This window comes from Dermacentor albipictus, chromosome 6 (assembly GCF_038994185.2).
Source record: "Dermacentor albipictus isolate Rhodes 1998 colony chromosome 6, USDA_Dalb.pri_finalv2, whole genome shotgun sequence".
In the NCBI taxonomy this organism is placed as follows: Eukaryota; Metazoa; Arthropoda; class Arachnida; order Ixodida; family Ixodidae; genus Dermacentor; species Dermacentor albipictus.
This window is the reverse complement of record NC_091826.1, coordinates 34,706,092-34,730,511: the sequence shown is the minus strand read 5'-3', so window position 1 is coordinate 34,730,511 and position 24,420 is coordinate 34,706,092. Positions and strand designations below refer to the sequence as shown.

Sequence of the window (24,420 nt, the reverse complement as noted above, 5' to 3'; positions counted from 1 at the left end):
TATTCATCGTTCATTACAACAAACACTTGCGCAAGTGGAGTTAGTGATAGCGATACTAATCATGCAAGCAAGATTCCTTTCACATACGGTGAATCCTTGTTATTCAGTGCTTCTGAAGGATTACTGTTGCCTGAAAATTGTCAAGAATGCATCCCAAAAGCACCTGTATTTCCCGTCAACAGAGCTCGTGCAAGTGGAGTTAGCAATAACTGCATTTAAGTGAGCTCCTTTCCACACATTGTGAAGTGGGGATGGCCATACCTTTTTTTTTTTCCAGTGCACAACCTGGCATCACCATCACAGCATCTCCATGAAGCCACATTTTGCAGCTATATAGTCTACACTCCACAGAAAGAACAGCGAACAATTCCAGGCAGTACAATCTTGCCGGAAAGACACCGAGGCAATACACAACACACACCTTTCATCTCTTCTTGTGATTGCTGCAATGCTCCCTGTTTACGTAACTTCTTGCGCTTCTTCTTATTCGCCACGTGGGACTTGGCTCCTTCGGGACCCAGCTTGATTCCCCTGAGTGCAAAAGAGTGCAGCAACATGTGAAGTATATTAGTGCTGACAGAAAATGCAGCAGCGGTAGTTGCTTCAATTATGTCGCTACTGCCATGACTAATACCATAAAATATCAATAGGTCACTGGGTACGCTAGTCCAGTATGTATATATTCCTGACCTTTGCAAGAAGACCAATCAGAGAAACCTCAACTGCTTAATTAAAGTCAATGTCTCAATGACTGCCCAAACAGTCGATCGTAAAGAGGGGCCGAATCAGTCTCTAAATGTCACGACTCTCTTTTGGAAGCTTGGGTGGAGAATGGTATTCGACTGAGCTGGTTGGGTCATGACTAAGGCGATTTTGAACAGCTGAACTAAAATGCAGGACAAAGGGAGACATCCTTGTATGTCTCCTTTGGTGATGTGTTTTGACAAAGGCAGTTGTCGCAGTCAGGGCACTGATGAATACAAGTGCCTTTGTCAAAAGGCATTTGTCTTCTTAGGAGGATAGGCTTCATTTGGTCTTGATAAAGATAAGCCTTCTTGTCGAAACGATAGCTCCATCTTGAAACTTTCCTTCCTTATGACACATGAAAAATGGTATCGACATGTCGACATATTCCTGTGACCCCTCCATCAGGTCATGTCTACTCTACAGTGCCTTTGAGCAAACACCAAAACCGATTTTCCAACATTCTTCACAGGAATCCCTGAAGCATGTTAGCAAAGTGCAGGGACCACTTTAGTCGAGATGTGGCACCGCCATTCACTTTCTGGGGATAAAGCTGGAGTGTTACGTGGAGGAATGTCCACAACTAGAAAATTTCAGCTTGTCTGTATGCAGATCACTCTGTACAGAAGTACCTCATTGTGCTACGCATGGATGGCAGCAACAACACTGGTAGCGACATCTTGTGATGCTTTGTCCAATAACAATACACACATGAAACGTTTTGTGTGCTACCATGGGTGTTCTATTTGAAGCAACATGTAAGAAGAAGAGACTGCACATTCATTGCATTGTTGGTGATGCTTTACACCAGCAGATAAGTAGAATGTAGTTTAGTTACTCCATTACTGCAATAATAGCTCTCCAGCCTCTCTGGTTAAGCTCTGCACCACAAGATGCCACCATCAACCCAGCTGCTCGTGTTTGTGTCACCGGTAACTCAGCGTTCCTTGAATGGTAATTACATACCATATTTGCACGATTCTACTACCGTGCCACCATTCGTAATGCGCAGCTATATTACTGCCCAAATGTCAAAAAATATAACTTGACGCCAATTCTACCATGCCGACCAAGTAACAAAACCTGAGTCGACGTGTACCGTGTTGGAATGATATTATGGAATATACAAAGGCCCACAAGCACGCACACAGCTGAATCTTAGTGGCTAGTCGCTATCGGAGTCTGACGACACTTCCTTTTCACTGTCTAACGGCCATGGAAAGTTATTTCCAGTTCCATTTAGAGCATTAGAAATGCCCCACTTGCTGAAGGCTACCACCTGTGGGAGGGCATTCCAAGCACCATGGATACAGTGTACTAGAATACTGTGCCATGGACCCACCTTGCGATGCCTCCAAGCATCGCTTTCTTCACATGACCCATTCGATGGAAGTGTGGCTAGCTATCTTGCATTGAACATTTTTTTTTTTTGTAAGAATCAGTTTCGTTTTTGATTATGAGTAGAGTTAGTTACGACTGTAACACACATGCAAATGTGAATGCAACTTGTATTTAAAAAAACTGTGCATTAGAATCATGCAAATACAGTATACAGATAAGCTACAGTATTTATTTGAATATATGGTGAGGTTTGCTTTTTCCCCAGATTCCTTGGCCTCGAAGCAAGACCAAGACTCAAAGCCCACTGAAGTACTTCAAAACATCGCCGATCACACACGACGCTTGCCTGAAGAAAAAGTTAAGAAGATTTAAATAACTCACTTTAGGCTTTCTTTCAGAGACAGTCCGTAAGATATGAGGGCTTTGAATGCGTCATCTTCGTCCGAGTTTATGTCCTCTTCGTGACTAAAAACAAGGAGGGCATAGAGCTTTCTTATGACAAAGCTTGTGACATCATCAACTAGTGCGGGAGGCAAGCTCAGCATTCAGCCACATTCAATCACTTTGCAGACGTCCCCAATCCATGGTGCAAGTGAATTGCTACCACGGCAGGTATGGGGAAATAAGACAAAACAACAACATACGCTCCAGACAATAGGAGATGCTGCAATAAGCTGAGGGCTGTTTTCTCTGTAAAAGACAACAACGTTGAAAGGGGAACCCCCTCCCCTCTCGCTGCACATGGTCATGCGATGAGCTCCTTCATAGGGGCAGGAGCAGTTAATCTGAAAGGACTGAAAAAGCTAGAGGGACAGAGCAAGCTCACTGCAATCCAGGCTGGTTTCCTAGAGGTTTTATCTTATATACCTAACGTTCACCCTGCGAGAGGGCCATTCTTATCGCTGAGGAAATAGGTAATGCTCTAGCTCTGCCCTGTGAATCAGATTTAAGCACCTACTGTGGTGTCGGTAGGAAATGAAGAAACATAAGTGTACCCTCTCACAGTGCCAAACATCTTGCACACGACACGGGGCAATTACGTGCAACCTCATCTTTTCTGGAATGTGAACCAAGTGTGCAAATCCTGTATCCTCTTCATTCGAGATCGTCCCTCTCTTTCATAAGTTGAGGCTGGTGACGAAGAACACCTCAGAACTTCAGCCGCTTGATCACTATTTCTTGCCAACAGTGGTTCACAGATGGTGTGATCCTGACCCTGTTTCCTCAAACGTAGCAGTTGAGATTGCATACATTTACAGGGGCCATATTCTCAGTTGGTCACTTCCACTTTTAACCGCTGGCTTATGCAATCAGTATTTGCTCAAAATGATGGATATGCATAAACAAGCAATGAAATTTTCCACTGGGTACAGCTTATGCATGTCCACTCTGGTGCCGGTAAACCGGTTGCAAGCAGCGCAGAGAACGTAATGGCATCGAAGCACCGGACTGCTCACTTCATAGCAACTCTGGCGTGTGGGCTCAGAGTCTATGCGCAGGGCAGAGCCAGCGACAAGGAGCTTGCTGCACCAGTAAAACAGGGCCTACAATGCGCAGGAGGAGTTTTGGTGTCACAGCAGATAGAGAAAGCCCTGTAATGCAACGCAGAGAATTCTGCCAGTATACATGTCGGCACCTATATGTTTACTCGGTATAGGGAAGGGTATCGGAGACAGAAAATCCCAATAGGAGGAGGAAGGCAGGAAAAATACATGATCATGGTCATGACGTTCATCAAGCTTTACATTTTTTCTCATTCCTTTAAGAAACGGACTTACGGTAGTTCACAAGCTCTAGTGTTATTTGCATCAGCACCACCACCTTTGCCTCACCGGTAATGCAGCAGATAGCCAAAGTACTCATTTGTGCTTCTATTAAGGTCATAGAAAATAACTGTAGGTGCTTCTTTACATCTCTAGCCTGGCTGACCTGCAAAGCTCTAGAATCCTGCCAAAAGCTCTACCCAGAAACTACATACATTCCCACCTCAATTCATAGGCAGAGTCAATTAGAAGGGGACAATCATCAGCCCGTACCCCCCCTTTTCATAACCCATCATACTTTTGCAGTGTGTGGCATTGTCATTTTCTCTCCCAAGAAATTTGCGATAACTTTTATTGCGATGGCAATCACACGACACGCCAGGCAAACTTTCGCCATCACAATGATGTTCTGTATGAAGTCCAAGTGCGAAAAGAATGAGTGGCCTAAGCGATGTATGCTGCGAGTGCAAGAGTGAGCCCAGAAGGATGGTGGCTAGATGCGTCCAGAGACGTGGTTCCTAGCGAAGAGCACAAAGTAGCACCTCCTCCTCTCCACAATCACTCTCTTCCCATACGCCAAATGTAAGAGGTCACGTTATCTTAAAAGCGTGCGCCTGCACTTCTAGCTCAATGGGCGGCTGAGCGCAAACACGGCCCAGGCGCCATATCTTGGAGGTAGGTTTGCCAACTCTTGAGTGGACAAAGTCGCAAAAGGAGGTTAAAAAAGAGGTGTGGGGGCAGCTGGCGACAATGACCTTCTCAGTGCCAGGAGCCACCAGTCTACGAACAAAAAGCAAAACTATTTTGTTAAGTCTTACCATGTCTCGATTTAAAGTGACCAATACAAATAAAGGTACTGTAAACAGCTAGGGCCTACAACAGAACTAGAACCATGATGAAAACTAAATCATTCTAGTGCTTATGACAATGCAACAGAACACAAAAAAGAAGAGTATGCAAATGAGCTGTCACGCATTATAAAAAAAAATCTGGTCTGTTTATTGTTATCTTGCACAAAGAAAAAAGCATTAAGTTAGGACATTTGGCCATCTCGACTGGCTCAAATTGGGACAATTGACAACCTTAGCTGGAAGTAATCTGCGACTGGAGCCGAGCCTAAGGGTGAGCTGTGATGGCTACATGTCTTTCCGCACACTTACTGTCGGAGGTCGTATAAGCTGACTTGTAGTCGCGGCACAGTCGAACTGAGGCAGCACGAAACATCTCTGTGGCAACAATAGATTTTCTCTCGGTGGTCTGTTCCGGAGTGTGAGTGAGCTACGACGACACGAAAGCATCAGAGTAAACTAACTGAAGGCTTTTGTGCTCATGCTTTCTCCCCGAGTGACAATGTGGTCCTGTGGACGAGAGATCACGGTTGAGAAACAACCTTGTAGGGCAGCCTACTTGCAAATTATTTGCAAGCGGTCCTTTATATTGCCTCAAAAAATAGGTTTCCACACACAAGTTATTGAGCTAAAGGTTTGGTGGGCCGATGGGTGGCATCAGCCAACCAGGCCTGGTAAGGCCCCTTCCCTTGGTTCAGCTGCCGCCAGGCAAGGGGGACATCGAGGCACACTAATGCAAGGACGAGAACTGGCTCCTCCATTGTCTGATTCTCAACGGCCACGGCGCTTCTTCGAAGGATTAGAGGTGCACGGTGGGTGAGCTTTCTTTCTCCCTTCTCAAGTCGCGTGCACACGAATGCGACAGTAGTGCACCGTATGTTTTAGCTACACTTGTATGCAACAAGTCGGAACCTGTTTCCGGCAATTTACGTTTCGCCAATGAACCGAGAAGTACACGTGGCAGCAGCCGTCTTTTCCTCTCCCCTTAATGTGATACGCCAAGCATTTACATGCACTGTGTGAGATGATGTTCCTGTCGCATTAATGCCAGTTGCTGAGCTGTGCTCCGTACGAGGGTAGCAGAAAACAGTGCTGGTTTCCTTCCCTCTGAATCACAACATATATAATAATGCGATTCGCCCTCATAGTACATTATCGCCATTTAAGTGAATGCAACGCGCTAGCAATTCGATGCGCCAGTTGTTGCATTCGTGCAAACACCGGCACCGACAAGATGAGCCCTATCCTGTGTTGCACGGAGCCAGTGAGACGCAGTTTGTTAAAAAGGTGCCTTTGGCCATTATTTCTAAAGTGTTATTGTTGCTGCACCTGTTCTCTTTTGATGCAGCTTCTACCACAAGCAGTGCAAAAGGCAGACACTCATGGTACAAAGCTCAAACAGGTATCATTCATTTTTTCCGGAGATGACAGCTTTGGCATACTATTTGTTGGGCTTCGCACAGCAGCTAACTTACAGATATGTGGAACTGGTCCATTCATTAGATGGTTATAGGTGGAAAGGGGTAAAAAAAAGGTGAGCCCACTCTAAGTGCCATCAACATGCAGTCACGCTTGTCTTTGCATTTTTTTAAATATGAAATTAATAAAATGACAAAATACTTGTGTATGAAAGTTGGTTAATTTACACGTCAAAGGGCTCTGTTGACATGATGCGAACAACGTATACGCACGCATAGGCTGCGATTAAAGCCAGATCAAAGGAATCCAAAAGGCTAGAGTATTTGGCATCTACCACGGCATGTTCGATGCATTGTGACCGGCTTCACTGTGATCGGTAGTTCACTTCCCTGAAGAGGAAGGTACCAGGATGCACTGTGAAACACTAGTGTGAGATATTGGAATGTGATGGTGCAACCCAACCAATATGCAGCTATTGCTGTTTTCTGAAAGCATGCAAACGTCCTTCAATGAGACCTCTTTGGGGCAGCGATGTTTATAAATATATGTTTTTCTCAATCCAGCCACCCCTAGCACACCTTTGGTTCCGCGCACGCTCAATGCCGCAGCCCCTATTTCCTAGGTACTCTGGTCCCTAAATAAAAATAGTGTACGCAAGCCGCTTGCACCGCCAAATCTGAAACTCTATTCGCTCCCTTCCCGAAGGGACCTGCATTGGCTTCTGCAAAGATCAGCATGGCTTCGATATTCATATATTGGGTGTCCCACATAACTTGTGCCGAAACTTTAAAATATGAAGTGCCACGTAGCTGGACAGAAACAAGATACGTAATGTTGTTTGTCATCGCTAGGGGTGAGTTAGATTTTTCCAGTATTTCGCTTAATTCCATAATTAGGCAAAATTACATAATTAGGCACTGATACCGGTAGATGGAAGCTACTGGCAGCAGCACGCCCAGAAACTGCCATATTAGCAAGAACAAGCCGCGATTTTGAGGCATCTTTGGAAGGGTGTGCTGCTGCACAATCTGCTACTGTGAATCCTTCACATTTACAGTAGCCCCGTTTTCAAGAACTGTAGGCGCCTGGAAAAAGCAAAACCAAATTTGTTTGTAACATTCAGCAGGCCTCCACTTTCACATAACATGTAGAACGTGCACTCACCTCTTCTTTATCTTCACGGGCCTCTCGTCTGGAGGGTCGTCTCCGTCATCGCCATCGCCATTTTGAATGTTTCTGCCGCCGGCACCACTTCCCTTAGAGCTCGCACTGTCAGAAGAACTGGACGCACCCTCTCTCCTCGAGCCTTTCACTTTGCGTGAGCCTGATGAGCTGCCACCATCGCCGTCCTGGGAACCTGCCGGACACTGCTTGACACTATCAGAGTTCTGTCCATTGTGTTGCACCAACATGAAGTTCCGAGCACTCTCCGCAGTCACTTCATCAACTTTTATTTCACTTCCAGCCTTGATTTCGGCACTTTCGACGACCACTTTGTCTTTATTATGCCTTTCGCTCTCCTCTTTGGCTTCGAGAGGTTCTTCGCAGACAACTTGCTGGTACTTTTCAAATTCGAGTCCACACACGCGGTCACAGTGGGCGTTCCACAGCTTCTGCCAAAGGCCCGCGTCTTTTGGCAGTTTAGAATTGTCTCGATGCATTGACGCCAGGCTGTCGTCGCCTCCGGTGGGGCACCTTCGAAGACACTCGTCTGCATTCGGCAATGTCCGATCGAGTTTCACCGACGCCAAGAACAAGGGCTCTAAAAATTCGGGGTAGGTTTCCGTCCAAGTGTCCCACAAAAGGCGGCTGCCATTGCAAAGCCAGTATTCATCCCAACAGGGTAGTTCTTTGCCTTTAGCTTTTGGGGAACGCTTGGAAGTGCCTGAAAGTGAGGTATCTTTTTAATTCAAACAGAAATTGATTACAGGAGCACTGAAACCTTTTTTGAACATAATAAGAAGACATTCCTAATATGTAGACAAGGCTGCTTTGAACGTGCAGGCAAATTATTAGTTCACTGCATGGCAGCAGGAAACCTACAATCTCACATTGTAGGTTGCTTGCTCTATCCTGCAGCTATTGAGACCCTGTCTTTCTTCCCCCCCCCCCCCATCTGATGTAATCTCAGTGGTGACATCGCAGCAGGCACGATGACCTATAAATACTAACTGCTGGGTGATTCTTCATAACCATGCATCACTTGGGAGCAAAAGCTCGAAGCATATGCGTGCATACCCTTTTAGATAGTTTAAAAAGCAGCAGTTGTTAAAATGCACCACATCCCTCCCATCCCGTCGCTATCTGTTTATCGCCCTTGGGCACCTTTGTCAGACACCAGCCTCAATAAGTTATATAAGCACATGGAAAAAAGAAAACAAAAGAAAGCAGCAATAGGCATGGCAATGCTAATGGCACTACCTCAGCTAAGATGAACCAATGAGAGAGAGTGAATGGGAAACCATCGCACTTCATATTTCTGTTTACGTTATAGGTGCTTTCAGAAGTTTCTTTGGGAATATACTGATTAAAGAATACTGCACTCATTCTAGTGCGCTGCTCACGTTAACAAAATATGTGTGAGGTAGGAACAGCAAGGTTTAGCCTAGCCCTGAAGCTCATTGGAAGCGCATCTAACAATATACTGGTTGACATGTCGCAGCACGTAAGGCAACTGCTGCTGTACAGCGAAAACAGAGCCCTGGTACCTGCAACAAGGCGTCTCGAAACGCTCGCATGAAGAGAAGCACTACCAGTAACTGGGCCATGCCTCGACGGCTGACACAATGAGACCAAAGAAAAATCGTTGGCGTTTATAGCCTGAAGCTTCCATTCCGTTCTCCTCAGACCACTGCACGCAAACAGCGGCAGAGCAGGAGCGGTAGCGTTCTTGCGCACAACACTCATATAGCAGCGGAGGAGAGCATGCTGCCCTGGCTTCGCTGCAGAGCTGATTGAGCCGAGTGTAATGATGCATCCATTTGGCTTCACTGTTTTTCAAAGCGAAATGCAAGAGTATCTGTTGTATCCCTGGAGACCTAACCTACCTTGGGCAGGCAGTCCATACAGCATAGATACTGTGACAGCGCGAGAGCACCTGAAGTGTCAGTACAATTGCTATTGCAATAAAAAGCGTTTCAGGGCGCCTTTAAAGAAGCATTATTTTCCTGATAATGCAGTCAAATTAACAAGCAAGCGTTAAGACATAGAATAGCATGCAGTGTACTGAGCTTGTGTGAAATAGAACACGCGAAGTCATTATTTGCTTACAGTAGATAGATTTAACAATAATGAGCGTATGGTGTGATAGGGCCTATTGCAGACTTTCCTGGACAGCAATGCACTTGAAATTTCATTCACCCAGCATCAATTAGCAGGATGAACACGCACAATGATGACTTTAACAGGAACACTCACATTTTTTGTTCTTCTTCGGTTTCTTCCGTTTGCCAGCCGATGCAAATTGCACAGGCAGGCCCATCTGTTTCATAAGCCTCACGTCGCACTCATCCTTGAGCAAGACAATGTCCTCCTCATCGACTTCACTGTCACCTTTCGTAACTGAGTCAGCACACACTTGCTCTGAAAAGCTACAGTTGCTACCCTGCTTACCTTTTCGACGATTTACAGTTCCACAATGAACTGCATTACAGGCATCTGTAGCACTGTTCTTATTGTTGTTATCACTAGCAGATGCCAGAGTGCCATTTATCACCTCTGAGTGGCACTGGACAGCGCCCGTCTGCTCTGACGTAGCCAAGTTCGTCTGCTCTGTATCTGCAGGAATGGAGTCTGCATTTCTTGGCTCCGAATGCTGCTTGCAGCCATCCCCCTCGCCGTCGTGACCAAACATGCTGTAGTAATGGTTGTACACCTCAAGGTAATGTTGCTCCCACACTTCTTTCCACAGCTCGTCATCAGACTTCTGAGCAGCGGTAGCCGCAATTCCGTCATTGTCTTCTTGTTGTCCTCTGTGCAGTGTGTCGCTGACTTGGCCACACCCATGAAGCTGACCACAGTCGTCTTGCACACCTTCACTGGTGGTACTGCAGATGCCGTTGTTGCAAGGCTGGTCACCCTGGCCAGAAGGCAATGTTGAGGCCACATAGTTCTCAACAAGACGAGTCTCTCCACTGAGTCTCCCATTTTCTAGCTGAGCACCACCTCTGGCAGGCTGGTCCGTAGAGGGTGCTGAAGAAGTATCTTTGTCTTCAGGCTGTCCTCTCTTGTCAGTGCCATCTAGTAGTGTCATGGCATTATCTCCAGTAGCGGAAGGCATTTGGCCATCTGCAGAAGCGGCGCAGCTTTCCAGGTACTCTGGGGAGATGTACTTGCCATAACGATGCACCCACGACTGCCACACGAGGTTGTCTCCGTTCTTCTCCCAAAAATTCTGCCAGTCGACCACAGTTGCTGGTGAGCTCTGATCTTCAGGCACGTCACAACACAGCAGCTCTTCGCTTTCTGTGGAAAATACAACAAGGGAGCAAAAAAGGTTCAAACCTCCATGCTTAATGGCCAATGTAAAGCTCAGCATGTGGCTGCTGCCTATGATAGCAGAAGCAACCTACGCAGCATCCGTTTCAGCATTTTATAGTTAATTCGATTGTAGAAGCAACAGGACTCCAACAAAAGCCGTCTCATTCCGGAACCAATGTTTCAACGAGGGGACTTGTCAAACTTTTTATCAACGTCAAATACTGATAAAAACAACTCCCCTCGTCTTCCTGCTACATACAGTCTCCAAATTCTGGCAGAAGTTCGACATAACCTCTTACGAGGTACTATCACACCAAACGGAACTGCAAATGAGAGTAAACATTGCCACTTGGTCAACTACAGGAAACTGTGATGCCCGACCATGGCATGTAGGGCTGCTAAATGCACTCAAGCTACAAATAATTTTTTAAAATATTTTTCGAGCATCCATAAAACGATTACAAAGAGAACAAAAAAGAGTTAGCAGGCTACATTTAGCTCTTGGTGCAATAATGTGTTGTAGAGGTCCATTTGGTTCCGAGACATGGCGGTACACTGACTTGTTTAACTGGGACACTAGACACACGAAGCTCTAGTTAAGTCGCGAAGTGCATTTGATAAGGCAGCACTTAGTGCCTGCCTAGCATCTCAACTTATTACATCCTTGTGCTCAGCCTTGTTTTGCAACGTGTTTTACCACCATGAAAAAGGTGCAGTCAGACACAAAAGCTCATGGAACACAAGATCCACAGCATATGGGGTGTGAAACTCTGTCAGGTCATGGCTATTCCGATTTAATGAAACCACTACACTTTGTAGGTCGCTAAGATTACCACAGACTGAAATTTTGGATTCGAGGTTACATGGCAAGGCTTTGTAGGAATAGACCAATTGCACCAAGTTCAGAGTGCATGCGCAGCAGCCATGCCGGTGCCATGCTGACTGTAGTCGTTGCCGCATTTCTGCTGCTCTCAAGTTCGAGGTGAAAAAAATCGGGCGAAGGCATGGTGCAGCACCAAGCACCAGCACCAAGCCATGGAGAATGGTAGACCGACGAAGAGCGTCTTTACTGCGACATCGCTGCAGACACGGAGGGGAAATGCCGAGGACAATGACGGTGCATGCTTTTTTCAATGTACTCCGTGGGGGATGTTGCGGGGCGCATCTCCTCAACCCCACTCCTATTGCAGACATATGGTACAAACACAACATGCTTCTTACCATAGTTGCCCATCAGCCCGATATGAAGTGCTACTACCTGATTACTTTGTTGCAGTGGTGGTGTAGCAAAACTCGTCACGAAATATTTAGTCTTTTTGCTAGTCCAATGTCCTGTAAACTTTTGTGGCCAACTGTACATAGAGAAATAACAGGATAGCGAACTTAGACCAGGAACAGTGAGTGAAGAATAGAAGAGGATATGAAGAGATGAAGATAGGAGGGCCCTGATGAGCGAGTCATGCCAATTACATTACACACTCAAGAATACGTAAAACAAAAATCCTTCTTTTGTTACTGTGTTTGTGTTTCACATGAGCTGGACTACCAGTACAGGGCTTCCACATTTCTATTTTTTTCTATGAAAAAAATTGGCAAAAAAGAATGGGTGCCTCTCACCACAGCCATCGCCCCTTCTGTTGCCACTGTCACGTTTGGCAGACGTGAAGGACACCGGGAGGCCCATCTCAGCCATGAGAGCTGCTTCCTGCTCCAGGAGTCGCCGCTTCTCAAACTCCTCTTCGTCCTCGACATTGTCCCCTTCTGTGCCCAGGTCCGACTCCTCATAGCGCGGCCCCACAACATCACATTCCCTGCAAGTGAACAATAGCAGCCCACCAGCTCAGTCACCAACAAACTCGCAGTAAAGTTTACAGCATGGACTCGTACCATTATGCACACAAAGACTACGAAATACTATGCATGTCATCTTCATATAATTTATGCCTATTTCATCCTAACACATTTGATGTTCATGAATCGTAAGGCATCAGCACATTATTTCAGGCTTGCAATTTGATTTAGCACTTAAAACATAAACATTTTAAAAATAAGGCTGTCTGGCTAGTAGAACTTAAATGCACAGAAGATCCTCTGTCTAAGTTTACAGAACAAGAATCTTATGTTTCAAGACCAACCGAGCTTCGTAATATGTGACTATAGGCTGCTTAAAGTTTCAGAAGCAGAAGCTGTAAGCCAATTGCAGATTGCTTTCTTCTTTTCCCTTTGCACGCCTGCTCTGGTCTTATCTCGGAGGTGGTTGCCAGCTCAATACAATGTGCCAAGGTTCAAGTGGCACATGGAATTAATTTTGGTGTCATTCATGCAAGCACCACTGAAGTCAATTCCGTGACACTCATAGTTGATTGCATCGCCAGAAAACATGATTTGAAAAGTTATTACGTTTTAACATTTTTTTAACAATCAAAACGAGTCCTATCAAGTGACAAACACTGCATACACTAGTATAAGGGCCGCACTTTGTCTAGAATCTCGGCTTGGTGCCACCCTTACACGAATCAGACTGATGATGGCCCGCTAAAAGTACATACTGTTTCCATAACTGTAGCAAAGGGTAAGAGAGGCGTAAATGACATGTTATAACCATCTTTATTATCAATTTCACTTTTGCTTTCGTCGCTCCCAGAAGTGCTGAGATGCCAACCCGTCATCCCTGACCAGCACTGAGCCAAACAGGGCTCGCTTAACTAGAGGTGAAATGCCATCGATCCGACTGGAAACACGGCCAACACAGCCAAGACGACCCGCCACAGAAAGAAATAATCGTGCGGTGGTGCCAGCCTGACCGGCGTCGACGAAAAAGCAGCTAGCTTTATCTAGCGGCAACAGAACTAACTTCACTTTCTGGCAGGACACTCTGAATATTTTGGCAAAATTTCGACCTCCAAAGCGGGGATGCGGCCCTTGTCAAGTATATACGGTATGCTTGGTGATGCAACTACAAGGACTAAAGAACCGTCACGCACCAAGAGACTACTGACTAGAGCTTACTAGAAGTATCAGTTACTAATAGACTACTTAATCTCTGGCACCTCTCTTTGATGCATCAGCCAGATAACAATGCTGTAATACACACAATGCATTTGAGCTAGTTTTTTTAACTCCAGGCAAATAGAGACATTCAAGATAAATTCACAATAGGGACATGAAGTCATTAAAAACCTTTTCAACCTGTCTCCATACCAGCTATAAGATCTTGAAAGCAGGCACTTGGCATCTTCAGGAGGAAACGACACATCCAATATCCGGAGCCAGTAGTCTGGGTGACTTGCACCACACAGCCAGCCTGCAAGAGTGTGACACTCAATATAAATAAATAAATAAATTTAAGCAATATGCATGATTAGAACAGTCGTAAATTGGCACATAGGTGTTGTAAAGACAAGTAGAAGCAGTTTAAAGTGCGTACATCGCATTACACAATAAAATCTAAATAAAGTCGGCAAAACTCCTTTTTATGAGAAAAACTGTCTACAGACACAGTGATAATTACAGTAGTCTAGCCAATAAAATGTAAGTTAATAATTTAATTGTTTTTTTTCTTCTTCTTTAGGTTGAGTAGAGTTTCTGCTAGGAAGTAACATACAGACACTCACATTTCGCAGATAATGTAAGACTGATCTATTGACACTGGGTAATGCTCTTTCATGGCGAAATTATTAGTAATCCACTATCAATAACACAACTCTGTTTGAAACAAGACAATGCTGTAACTGCTGAAGCCAAGTGAATACAAGCACTTCCTCCTTTTGCATCTCTAATGATCTATGCTTTTTGTGGCCACGAATTGACTAAAAGAAAATTTGATCCACGAAACATCAGCAGCCTGCTATGAAGGGAACCACTAGGTTTCCCTGAAAGACAAAATTAGCAGTTGCCAAGAAATGTACCCTGGTTTACAAATCGAACCAAAAATTTTGAACATGTCCCAAAACCTGTGTCAGAAGATGGAGAATGGAAGACTTTCGAGGCGTCTGTGCAAACATTGTTGTCCGAACCGTTTGCTGCATAGCGCCGTCATTATCTTTCGGCTTTCCACTACTTTGAAGATCTGCCTAGGCATCTCAGGTGGTCTCGCCTCGCCCACACCGCACGGATTATTACCACAAGATTGCCTGTAAATATTTGCGTGTGAGTTAACACGACTGGGCGTGAGTGATCCGTCCATGCTTGAGCCCATTGCATTTTCTTGACATTTTGCACAATGTATGCATTGAGTGCACTGTGCTCAAGAGAGATGTCAGACTTTCACATGAGCGCATTGTGCTGTGCTCAAGATGTGTTACACAACCACCGAGCAAACCTAGTAAAGCATCAAAAGAAAGTTTCGATTTGAAAAACTACCGTCTGACCGGGAAACTCACTGGGGCAACTGATTGAACCAGGGAGCCAGCAGACTGACTGTCTAATTAACCAAGAGACTAACAAACGGTATTAACTGACAACCCAAGGCCCCTGAAGAAAGTGTGAAGCCACAAGTTGGTCAAGCTCACTGAGAGCCAGCGCGATTGACGAGAGCGAGTTTGAGTGAGACAAACTGAGTCCAAGTCTGAGCAAGTCTAAACGAGTCAAGGTGATCCACATTGGTGTCAGTCAGTCAGAGTGAGTCCCAGTGAATGAGAACGTGTGAAAGTTTGAGTGAATTCAAGCAAGTCTTCCCCGCAAGTTAATCCAATTTTTCTCTCGCTTCATTAGACTACACGGGACACTGAGTCCACATGATCATGAGTGAATCTAACTATATATCCAAGGGCAGAGTGTGTGGAAACCTATAAGCCTGAGTGAGGACGTGTGAAAAAACCCACTTTGTCAACTAGCTGAAAAATTTTGCTGCTGTAAGGTGCCAGGGGACCAAGTGAATTATCTAAGGGTCGTATTCTGGGTAGACAATTTTGCAGGATACATAAATTTCACGGGTGGACGCCGATTGGCGAAGCCCATGCGCAAAACACCCAACCCTCCAGTGAGACATTGCACCTTGGTGGAGCTCCCAGTTATGTTAAAGGGAAAATGTGGCCAAATGCGGTCAACCTTGAACACGGAAAATATGGCCCCAGGTTTCTCTGTGGCGTGGTTCTTGGATATACTCACTTCAGAACATATTTAAGAATGCATAGCTTAAGAGGAACCGCTGTTGGGTTAGCTGGTACACTGCAGACACATTTACCGGCCCAGCAGTAGTCCGTTTGTGATTGCATGAACCTGAGAGAGAGAAACAAGAAGGAAAGGCAGGGAGCTTAACCATCGATACACCTCATTGATTCCTAGTGAGTGAGTCCGAGCCACCAAGTGAGTATGACTTAGTGTGATTTTAGCGAGTATGGGTAAGCCCCAGGCCAAAAATATATTTTGTAAGTGAGCTCGCTAATTTTGTCAGCTAATGAAAATGAGCATTTAAAAAAAAATTCAGTGGCAATCTAGTGGTAAATTCCAGAAATGAATTAGCATTACATCGCACCTCTCTGAGGCCCTGGATCCATTATTTAAATTATGTTCACCACACTGCAAATTGTGGTTCAGGAGCTCCTCACTCGGCACGCATCCTGCTTCTTCGAGTAACAAAAGTACAACTGTTGTTGGGAGCAGACTGCCCTCAGTCGCACTATATTTATATGTATATATATATTTTAGGGATGTGCAAATGTTTGAAACCTCCGAATAACAAATTGAATAGTGTCCTATTCATACCTGTGAATATTTTTCGAATACTTTTCAAATATTTTGAAACGTTGACTTAAAATTGGAGCAAAAGTATGGTAACCTTCCCGTCCTGCGGGCATAGTATAGACATTAGCGTGAGAACATGCATAGTGGAGCAGGCTACGTCACTCAGGTAGCCATACTTTACAGGCTGTACAGCGAACATTCGCACTCTCTCAAGAGCCCTACGCATGCAAAGGAACTACTTATTTGCTTCTAATGCTCCATTTCTGTTTTCAAATAAACAATGTTTCATAACGTGATATGCAATGACAAAAACCTGCTAAATTTAAGAATACTGGGATGTGAACATCATATAATATTAATGTTGATAATGGCTGTTCATTATGCGAGACCTACTCAAGATGCACTCGATATTTTACTTGATTAGATTTGCTTCTGGCACTATTCGATTCTTTCTCAAAAAGCAATATTCGTACCGTACAGCGCTATATATATATATATATATATATATATATATATATATATATATATATATATATATATATATATATATATATGACCGGCTTCCCACACATACTTTTTTTTTCACTTTAACACTACTAATACTAACGCATAAACAAAAAACAAAGAGTGCCAGCAACGGTCGCCGTTACGAGTAATTCGCTACACCGGGAGACACGACGCACCCAGAGCTCCGCCGACGCAGCGTCCGCGGTGGAGCGAATGTTCGGGCTGCGGCTCGACGCAGAAGGCCGGATGGCCGGCGCACTCGAGGTCCGACGCACCGACGACTTTGTCGCGGGCTTCGGCGTCCGTGAACCTGAGCAACCAGATGTGATCGCAATCGTACGGCCCCATGATGCTCAGGCGCGCAGGATCCACGAGGTGCTCGATGCCGGCTAGCACCGACGTGGCGTCGTGCGGCTTCGCCGCGCGGCTCAGGAACAAGAGAGCCGCGAGGTTCGAGTCCCTGCACGTCGACAGGTCGGGCATGACGTACTGGTCGCTGCAGATGATTCGTGAACACCCGGTCCGTGGAACACGCAGACCGCCGGGTACCATGACAGCGTCGACGGGCAGTAGAACATCAAGTTTGCCCGCTACTTTTGTTCCCGAAAGTAAACGCTCATTCTCGGGAGAGTTCGGGCGCGTCGAAGTAGCCAGTGGCTGCTTAAAGAAGTCGCGTCGCAAAACACGTAGCGTCAACCACGATGATGAGACACTCGCGCGCGTTACACTTGCGTTTGTCAACAAAACGAAACACGCACGGAAACACGTGTGATCGTAGTTATTAAGGCTTGGCCATAACCCTGCAAAGCAAAAACTTTGATTTTATAGAGGACGCCACAATCTTGTTACCAATAAAAACGCCTTTTTGCATTAGCGGTGTTGACTTTCTATAATTTAACCCTAATACTGCTAATACTAAACAATTTGTAGTTTTAAAAATGAAATAATTAAACTACGTTGTGCGACAGCGAGTTATTTGTGACGTTTGAACAGAAAAAAAAAAAACCTCTGGGCAGCTCTAGGTGTAGATGCCGCTGCGCTCAGTCGGCTGAGTTTCGTTTTTCGCCGTATTTCGAAGTGCGTTGACGTGAGGTCGTAATCGAGGCTGAAAAGTGTGTTCTGCGGCCATGTTCTTCTCTAAAGACCTTCTTAATTAAGTTGCGGACGTTTAGAAGTTGAAATGTTGTCCCCCTGCACTACTGTCTCACTTAAGATGTGCTACCGTTCGTCATCGGAGTGGTAGCTTGTGACGGTGCGATGGAAGCCGGCTCTGAAAAGCAGCCGCTGCCGTCGACTTCCACTGCCAACCTGGGGTGCAGCCAGGCACACGACCCCAACTACGATGATTCTTCGTCGCAAACAGCTTCGGAAACGATGGAATGGTTTTCTACCGCGGACGGCGGAAGCCAAGAGCAAGACAGCGAGGACCCCGACGACATCGGAGAGTTCTTTTTTGAATCGGACCACCTGGCGCTGCGCGGCAATTCAGACTACCGCAACATGCTGAAGACGCTCGCAGTGCTCGAAGCGCAGCGTGTGCAGGTGAGAACAATCCATTAGCACGTAACTAAAGACGACCAGAAGTCTGCCGTTGCACGCGGTTGCGGCAGTGACGGTTAGTCGCATCGTCGAACGTCAAATGACTGTCTCGAGGGGACCGTACTGATCCTGGTATACATCACTAGCCTGGACGAACGTCAGGTAGCCTCAGGAAACAGTCATGTGGAACGTAAATACGAGGGTTGTCTGCCGGCAAAAACAAGACAACGTGCTGTACCGTCTCTTTAGAAGCTACACGTGGGCTACGAAAAACGTGCGCCGAGATATCGGGGCTAGACCTCTTGCATTTTTCGTCGCCGTCTGGGGCAGGCGCGACCATTTGGGCCTTATCTACTGGTTCCAGACTTGCATCCCGGGAGAATTAAGCGACTGCCCAACTCTGTCAAAACTAGTTGAGGCATTTACAAGTGTCAACTTATCCCAGCTACGACTGGAAATGTTTCATTAAGCATATAAGCTAGAACCATCTGATGCTGGACAACAGTACCGGTGGCCAAAGCGGTTTTTCTTATTTTTTTTTTTCGCAACTCACGGAGGCATCAGACTACAAGCTGACTTGCACGTTTGCAAAGTGCTGCTATGTGATTTATCTGCACGCCTTGAAACCAACGGCAGGAACATCCTTACACAAAGTTCCATCTGATAAGATAGAACTGATAGGATGAAAGAGCCTGGGTTTGTTCACTTGAGAATTAAGGCTAGTTGGCAGTGCATTTATATAGCTGTGTATTTTGTGCAACCTGCCAATAAACCAGCTGGAAGTCAGCGCTCTGCTCTTTCATCTGGCCGGCTTGGCTTGTCTCTTCCTTTCTATGTTGTACTGTACCAGTTTTAGAATGCAATACCAACTCGCCCAATCCTCAACCCTAGTGCATTTATAGAATCAACTTGCAAACAGCTGAACAGAGACAAAGATGTAGTGCAATGTAACAGCATCTTCCACTTTTTGTCCTCACCTGCTGATGAATTGGAATTCCAGGAATGACATCCCAACTACCCTGAGCTCCTAGACTGTAGACAAGGATGATGTATTCATAGCATGCGGGTGAGACTTTCTTTGACCTACTCATTTTCTTGTGCTTCAGGTCATACAAGACATTGAAAAGCTCATTGAAGTCCGTGAAGATGCTCTGGCGGACCCAGTCAGATTCGTCGAGAGGCTCCAGAAGAAGGAAGACCTTGGCATTCCACTTCCGCAACTGGTTGCCCCGCTGCCAGACATAGACTGGAGCCAGTACAGCCTCATGGGCATTCAGCAAGGAATAGAGGGAAAGCGTCAGCTGACGAGGCATGCAGCCAAGGTTGAGCCCAGACAGGCGGCCACATCTCGGGCTCAAAGCAACGGGTCAGGCAGCAGCAATGTTCTGATCAGAGGACGTGTCTTTAATGAGAACAAGCCTGCGACGTTCAACCAGCTGTGGACGGCAGAGGAGCAGAAGCAGCTTGAAGATCTGCTCATCAAGTATCCACCGGAGGAAGTGGAAAGCAGGCGGTGGCAAAAGATTGCAAACGCTCTGGGAAATCGGACTCCGACCCAGGTTGCCAGCCGCGTCCAGAAGTATTTTATCAAGCTGGCCAAGGCTGGCCTGCCTGTTCCCGGCAGGATACCCAATGTCGCAGCACCACGCAGGTTAGGTTCCGGGCACTCCCGGAGGAGCTACCACCATCACGGTCCTGCAAGGTCAAGCTACATGTACTCCCACTCGACATTCTTTGCCTCTCACAGACCGCCTGTCTTCATGTCAGAAGCAGACGACGACTCTGGCTCTTCATCCTGGGGCTACCTGGAGATGCAAAACGGAAGCCAAGATAAGCCTGAAGCGGCACGTGCAGAGGAGGACGACGACGTGCAGGTTGATGCCGCTGTAAAGGAGTCCCCCGAGTACCAGGAACTCATGGCTCTCAGGAAGGTCCGCAAGGAACGAATGAAACAGGCTGGACTCGCGCAGCATGTGGGGTTCCGCTGCGACCGGTGTGAGTGCGATCCTATTGTGGGCACCAGGTGGCACTGCACCGACTGCCCTGCGGACGCCTCCACCGATTTTTGCAGCGACTGTGTCGACTGCATGCACGAGACGGCGACTCACAAGGAGGACCACCACTTGGAGGCCGTTCACGTGGCGCAAGACAGCTCGACGTTCCACGACAGGGACTACATGAGCTTCACGGGTGCCGATTACAACTACCTCGACCCCAACTACTTCCCTGGCTCCAGCTGACGGTTGAGAACGAAGATTGAAGACTGCGGTGTGGTGCTACAGTGTACGTTGTACTGTAGCTTATGCGACGATTGCACAGATGTGCATTTCATGTACTCTGTGCTACAATTTGTGCAACGTAGCATGCATGACAATTTGCACATATGCGTGTTTCTGTAGACGCTTCTTGCGGTGAAGAGGAACACAGCTTCGAACTCAACTCAATTTCACTGCCGTGCCACTCACCTCCTTACTGTTATGTGTGCAGCCTGCCACCTTTTTCAGTGGCAACTTGGAGCGGTAGTGGTGTTGCGGTGAATTACTGTGATTTAATGTGTCTAATTTGTTACTGTGATTTAATGTGTCTAATTTGTTTCATGTGTAATGTGAGTAATTTAGGGTAAATGAGCCACCAGTGTGCTGTTTTTGACTTCAGAAATAACTTTTGGAAGCAAAATACACAACATTCTCTTTTAATTTAAGGAACATTCTCTTTTAATTATGTGACAGTTATGCAACATTTTTCTCATTAACTTAACATTTCCTGATCAAAATTTTTTCACTGAAATTAAAATTTTATATTAGGTGCTTCTGAACGACCAAAGAAGAAAAATAAAGAAATGACCCCCCCTGGATATAGCAAATTAGTTCTGTGGAGTTCTGCAAGGTGGAGGCAGGTTCATGAGAGGGAAAAATTGATATCCACCCATATGTAGCATGAAGCTATAAAAATGAAGTAAAACAGGTTTCTCAGAAACATAACTTCATAGTTGAAGAAAAATTTGTTCTGGTCCGGGATCAGGACAGTTCCTGGCAATGAATCAAATGTTTTTCTCATGAACTGCCGACAGCTCAAGGTGGAGTAAGCAGCATAGGGTTCTTCAGACTTCACAAGGACAACAATGTGCAATGTTTCCACAGATTATATTTAAAGACCATTTTTTCGCCGCCCAGGGCAGGTTATATGCATTATGCAGCAGGCTCCAAAAATAAAGTGCGAAGGCCTAACCTCAGCATGATGCGATGCGTGGACATTCGTGAAGTATCGTGAGGAGCCATACTTATCTGCCGTGCTAAGGTGACAAATTATTTCATTAGCATTGCTGGCACTTTCATTTCTGAGAATACTTTTGATGTTCGTTTTTCTCAATGTCGGATATTTTCTGCAAGACATTGAGTCCTACGGGAATCATTCAGCCGGAAAGGAATGAGTACTTTACAGAAGCACATTTTATACTTCAAAAAGATGGCGCTGTTTTGCACCCGATTAATGTCAAGGACACGTTTCGGAACCTGCTTTAAGATTTTAAAAAAAATTGAATGGTTCAAATTGCCTGATTTGAGGCACTCTGCTTCAATGCACTAAAAGATCAGAAATAATACCTCGATAACATGCTTGCATCACCGTCTTTGTTATACTGTCCAGTGTCTACACACATGCTAATATCAAATTTTTATCAAGTGTCTATGTTTTAAATATTGTCACAGACAATAAAAATAACTTCCAATTACCTGAAGAACTAATTAAGGCACAGAAAGAATTATTGCATTTTTGGTATCTGCTTCAAAAAAGGAGCATTAAGTTTCACTAACTTTGGTCAAGAAATAATAAAAATTGTTTTTGAAAGCAGTCTCCCCCTGTAAAGTGCAGAAATACATGCTTGCAAAGTATATTAGCATCAGCCTTACTTATATATAGTCTGTCCTTTACTGTTATATTACTGCTTTTAATGAGAATCAAGCTGTGGAGTGGTGACTAAAACAGATGGTCTGTTTTTGTAACTCAGAGGTACATGTTGCTGGGCCAGTCGGTTCATATGGCTGAGTAGACCGTAAGTATGATCACTTGGCGCAAACATTGCGATTCAATCTCAACATTTCATGAAAGCATGCATTGCACAGCCATTGCAACCACGGGGCAACACTTTTTTCTTTTTTTTTTTCAGATAACACTTTTGTAATGAATCTGCAATATGGTTGGAAATTATGAAGTGATGGCAATACAGACACTCGCAATCAACCTGTCTTTTTTTTTTATGCATACTTGGTATAGTAGCAGGTTGGTCAATCTTCAGCTTCAATTTTACCTGACCCAACTTTGCCAATGGACCAACTGTTGAAAGATTGTTCCCTCAGTTTTACATTTAATTTCTAAGATTTCTTTTTTGGTACTCAAGTACAACCCTCGTGTAATCTCGAAGTTGAGCTTGAAAAGAGCATCTTCTTTGTTTGTCTTTGAAACAATAGCCAGCACACAACCGGCTAACAAATTCCTGTTTTATTCGACGACATCTTGCCATCACGTCAACATCCGTCCCACACACTCAACGTTCCATCGTGAAAAAGGAGGTTCTGCGTTGGAAGGGGCAGCGTTTCCGTATTCAGCACCAAGGGGTCGGCCTGCAATACAGATAGCAATGAAACTCCCTGCAGTGAGGAAGGCTTCAAATGTCAAATTGACAGCAGTGAATCAAAAATCTAAGCAAGAGAATGCTTTCACTTCATGCCTACGAGATGGCCGCATGCTGCTGCTATCTCGTAGGGAACGCGCAGCTAAGCGCAATTGTCGTATGAAGACTGGCAGTGCAAAGACGAAATGATCTCTTTTTTTCTTTTTTTTAAGATCGTAGATATATACATGCTTTATTTAGTTAAATCAAAATTAGCAATTGTGTATTACTGGGAACGCTCTGGCAATCACAAAATCAGCCAGAAATGTTGGTTGGTCAAGCAGCTTGCGATGACGCTGCTTGATGACGTTGTGGAAGCGAAAGCAAGTGATTTTTTGCTGTTTTTGACAGAAGATTATGAATTCCCTGCTGCATGCAGCGTAGTAACCTTTGGCTCGCATTTATACGGCAACATCTACGAGAGATCGGCAACGTTTTCTTACTACGTTCAGAAAGTGTTTCAGAGCCCCTTTAAGCAACAAACATTTACTTACATTATCTCCTCTCATAGTCAACTTATTACCCCGATCTTAAGAACATAGGGTGCGGAAAGAATACTTTATCAAGCTAAATTGATTTTGTGTTCCTCTTTACTCTCCCTTTGAGTGTCAAATGGAAATTAAAGTGGATGCAAAAACAACTTGCCGCAGGTGGAAACCGAACCCACAACCTTCGCATTTGTTTCGCAGTGTTTGTTGGCTTCTTATGATATGACTAATAAAAATCGGGCCCCTCGGTTAACCCCCTTTCTTCTCGTTCATTACATAACGAGGGTCTCGAATCCGGCAACATTGATGCCTTCAGGTAGCATATGTGGGTTTATTGACCAGTTGCCTTCACCCTAAAAGATCACGTTCTCGTGACGCCTGCGGCAAAAAAGACGTTCCACGTCCGCCGCCAAGGTCTGTGAGTGGTGGCGCTGGCTAAGGGCACATTCACACCGGCGACTTGAGGAGGTAGCGCGACCAAGTTGGTCGCTTTGCGACCAGTCGCAAATGGTTGCAAACGGTCGCCTTTCTTGAAAAGCGACCATTTTGGGCGAGTCGCTCTCTGCGCGATTTTTCAGTCGCGCGACCGTGGTCGCAAAACTGATAAACCAATCAGCGGCGCACCGAAAGTGATCTTTCGTGTGTCTACATCCGGCCTCCTCCGGCGTCGCATTCAAATTCCGCATAGATTCCGAGAGTTGTCGCTGAGATCGATAATCTCCGTGATCGCGACTTGCGGGTCGCGCTCAGCCGGGCTTGCCGGTGTGTACATCACTCGCCTTCGGTCGCTTTTTGATTGCAAGTCGCAAATGGTCGCGCGACCTCCACAAGTCGCCGGTGTGAATGTGCCCTAACACTCCCAGGGTTCTACTAGGACACATAAATACCCAAGAAAGTGGATGGGAAAACGACGCGGAGGTAGCTCAATTGGTAGAGCA

At 45.5% G+C, this 24,420-nt stretch overlaps 3 protein-coding genes across 6 annotated transcripts in view; 1 reads left to right on the top strand and 2 right to left on the bottom strand.

Annotated features, from left to right (window-relative positions):
• Nucleotides 1–17,571, bottom strand: part of Tgs1 (Trimethylguanosine synthase 1) — a 31,904-nt gene extending 14,333 nt beyond the window's left edge. The window contains exons 1-7 of one of the 2 annotated variants that reach the window (XM_070540334.1): nucleotides 16,963–17,571; nucleotides 13,796–13,898; nucleotides 12,212–12,405; nucleotides 9,533–10,579; nucleotides 7,280–8,000; nucleotides 2,467–2,550; nucleotides 422–531 (exon numbers count right to left, since the gene is read on the bottom strand). In XM_070540334.1, the coding sequence (XP_070396435.1) occupies nucleotides 422–531; nucleotides 2,467–2,550; nucleotides 7,280–8,000; nucleotides 9,533–10,579; nucleotides 12,212–12,405; nucleotides 13,796–13,898; nucleotides 16,963–17,338 (2,635 nt within the window). In that variant the 5' untranslated portion in view covers nucleotides 17,339–17,571. Of the gene's footprint in view, nucleotides 1–421; nucleotides 532–2,466; nucleotides 2,551–7,279; nucleotides 8,001–9,532; nucleotides 10,580–12,211; nucleotides 12,406–13,774; nucleotides 13,899–16,962 lie in introns of both variants that reach the window. The other variant, XM_070540335.1, reaches the window with a different exon arrangement.
• Nucleotides 17,572–17,832: 261 nt separating this feature from the next.
• On the top strand, nucleotides 17,833–22,177 carry Atac1 (Ada2a-containing complex component 1). Its single transcript, XM_070540342.1, has 2 exons — nucleotides 17,833–18,328; nucleotides 19,432–22,177. The coding sequence occupies exons 1-2, from the start codon at nucleotides 18,044–18,046 to the stop codon at nucleotides 20,563–20,565; spliced, it is 1,419 nt and encodes a 472-aa protein (XP_070396443.1). The 5' UTR covers nucleotides 17,833–18,043; the 3' UTR covers nucleotides 20,566–22,177.
• A 630-nt stretch (nucleotides 22,178–22,807) lies between these two features.
• LOC139060976 (protein FAM91A1) overlaps nucleotides 22,808–24,420 on the bottom strand; it is a 54,187-nt gene continuing 52,574 nt past the window's right edge. For all 3 annotated transcript variants that reach the window (XM_070540338.1, XM_070540336.1, XM_070540337.1), the window contains one exon: nucleotides 22,808–22,944. In XM_070540338.1, the coding sequence (XP_070396439.1) occupies nucleotides 22,849–22,944 (96 nt within the window). In that variant the 3' untranslated portion in view covers nucleotides 22,808–22,848. The remainder of the gene's footprint in view (nucleotides 22,945–24,420) is intronic.

What these genes read in the sequence shown, in the direction of transcription:
- Atac1 (XM_070540342.1), top strand. Translation starts at nt 18,044, where the DNA reads ATGGAAGCCGGCTCTGAAAAGCAGCCGCTGCCGTCGACTTCCACTGCC. An exon ending in TCGAAGCGCAGCGTGTGCAG is followed by an intron (nt 18,329 to 19,431) that starts GTGAGAACAATC and finishes CTTGTGCTTCAG; the next exon opens with GTCATACAAGACATTGAAAA.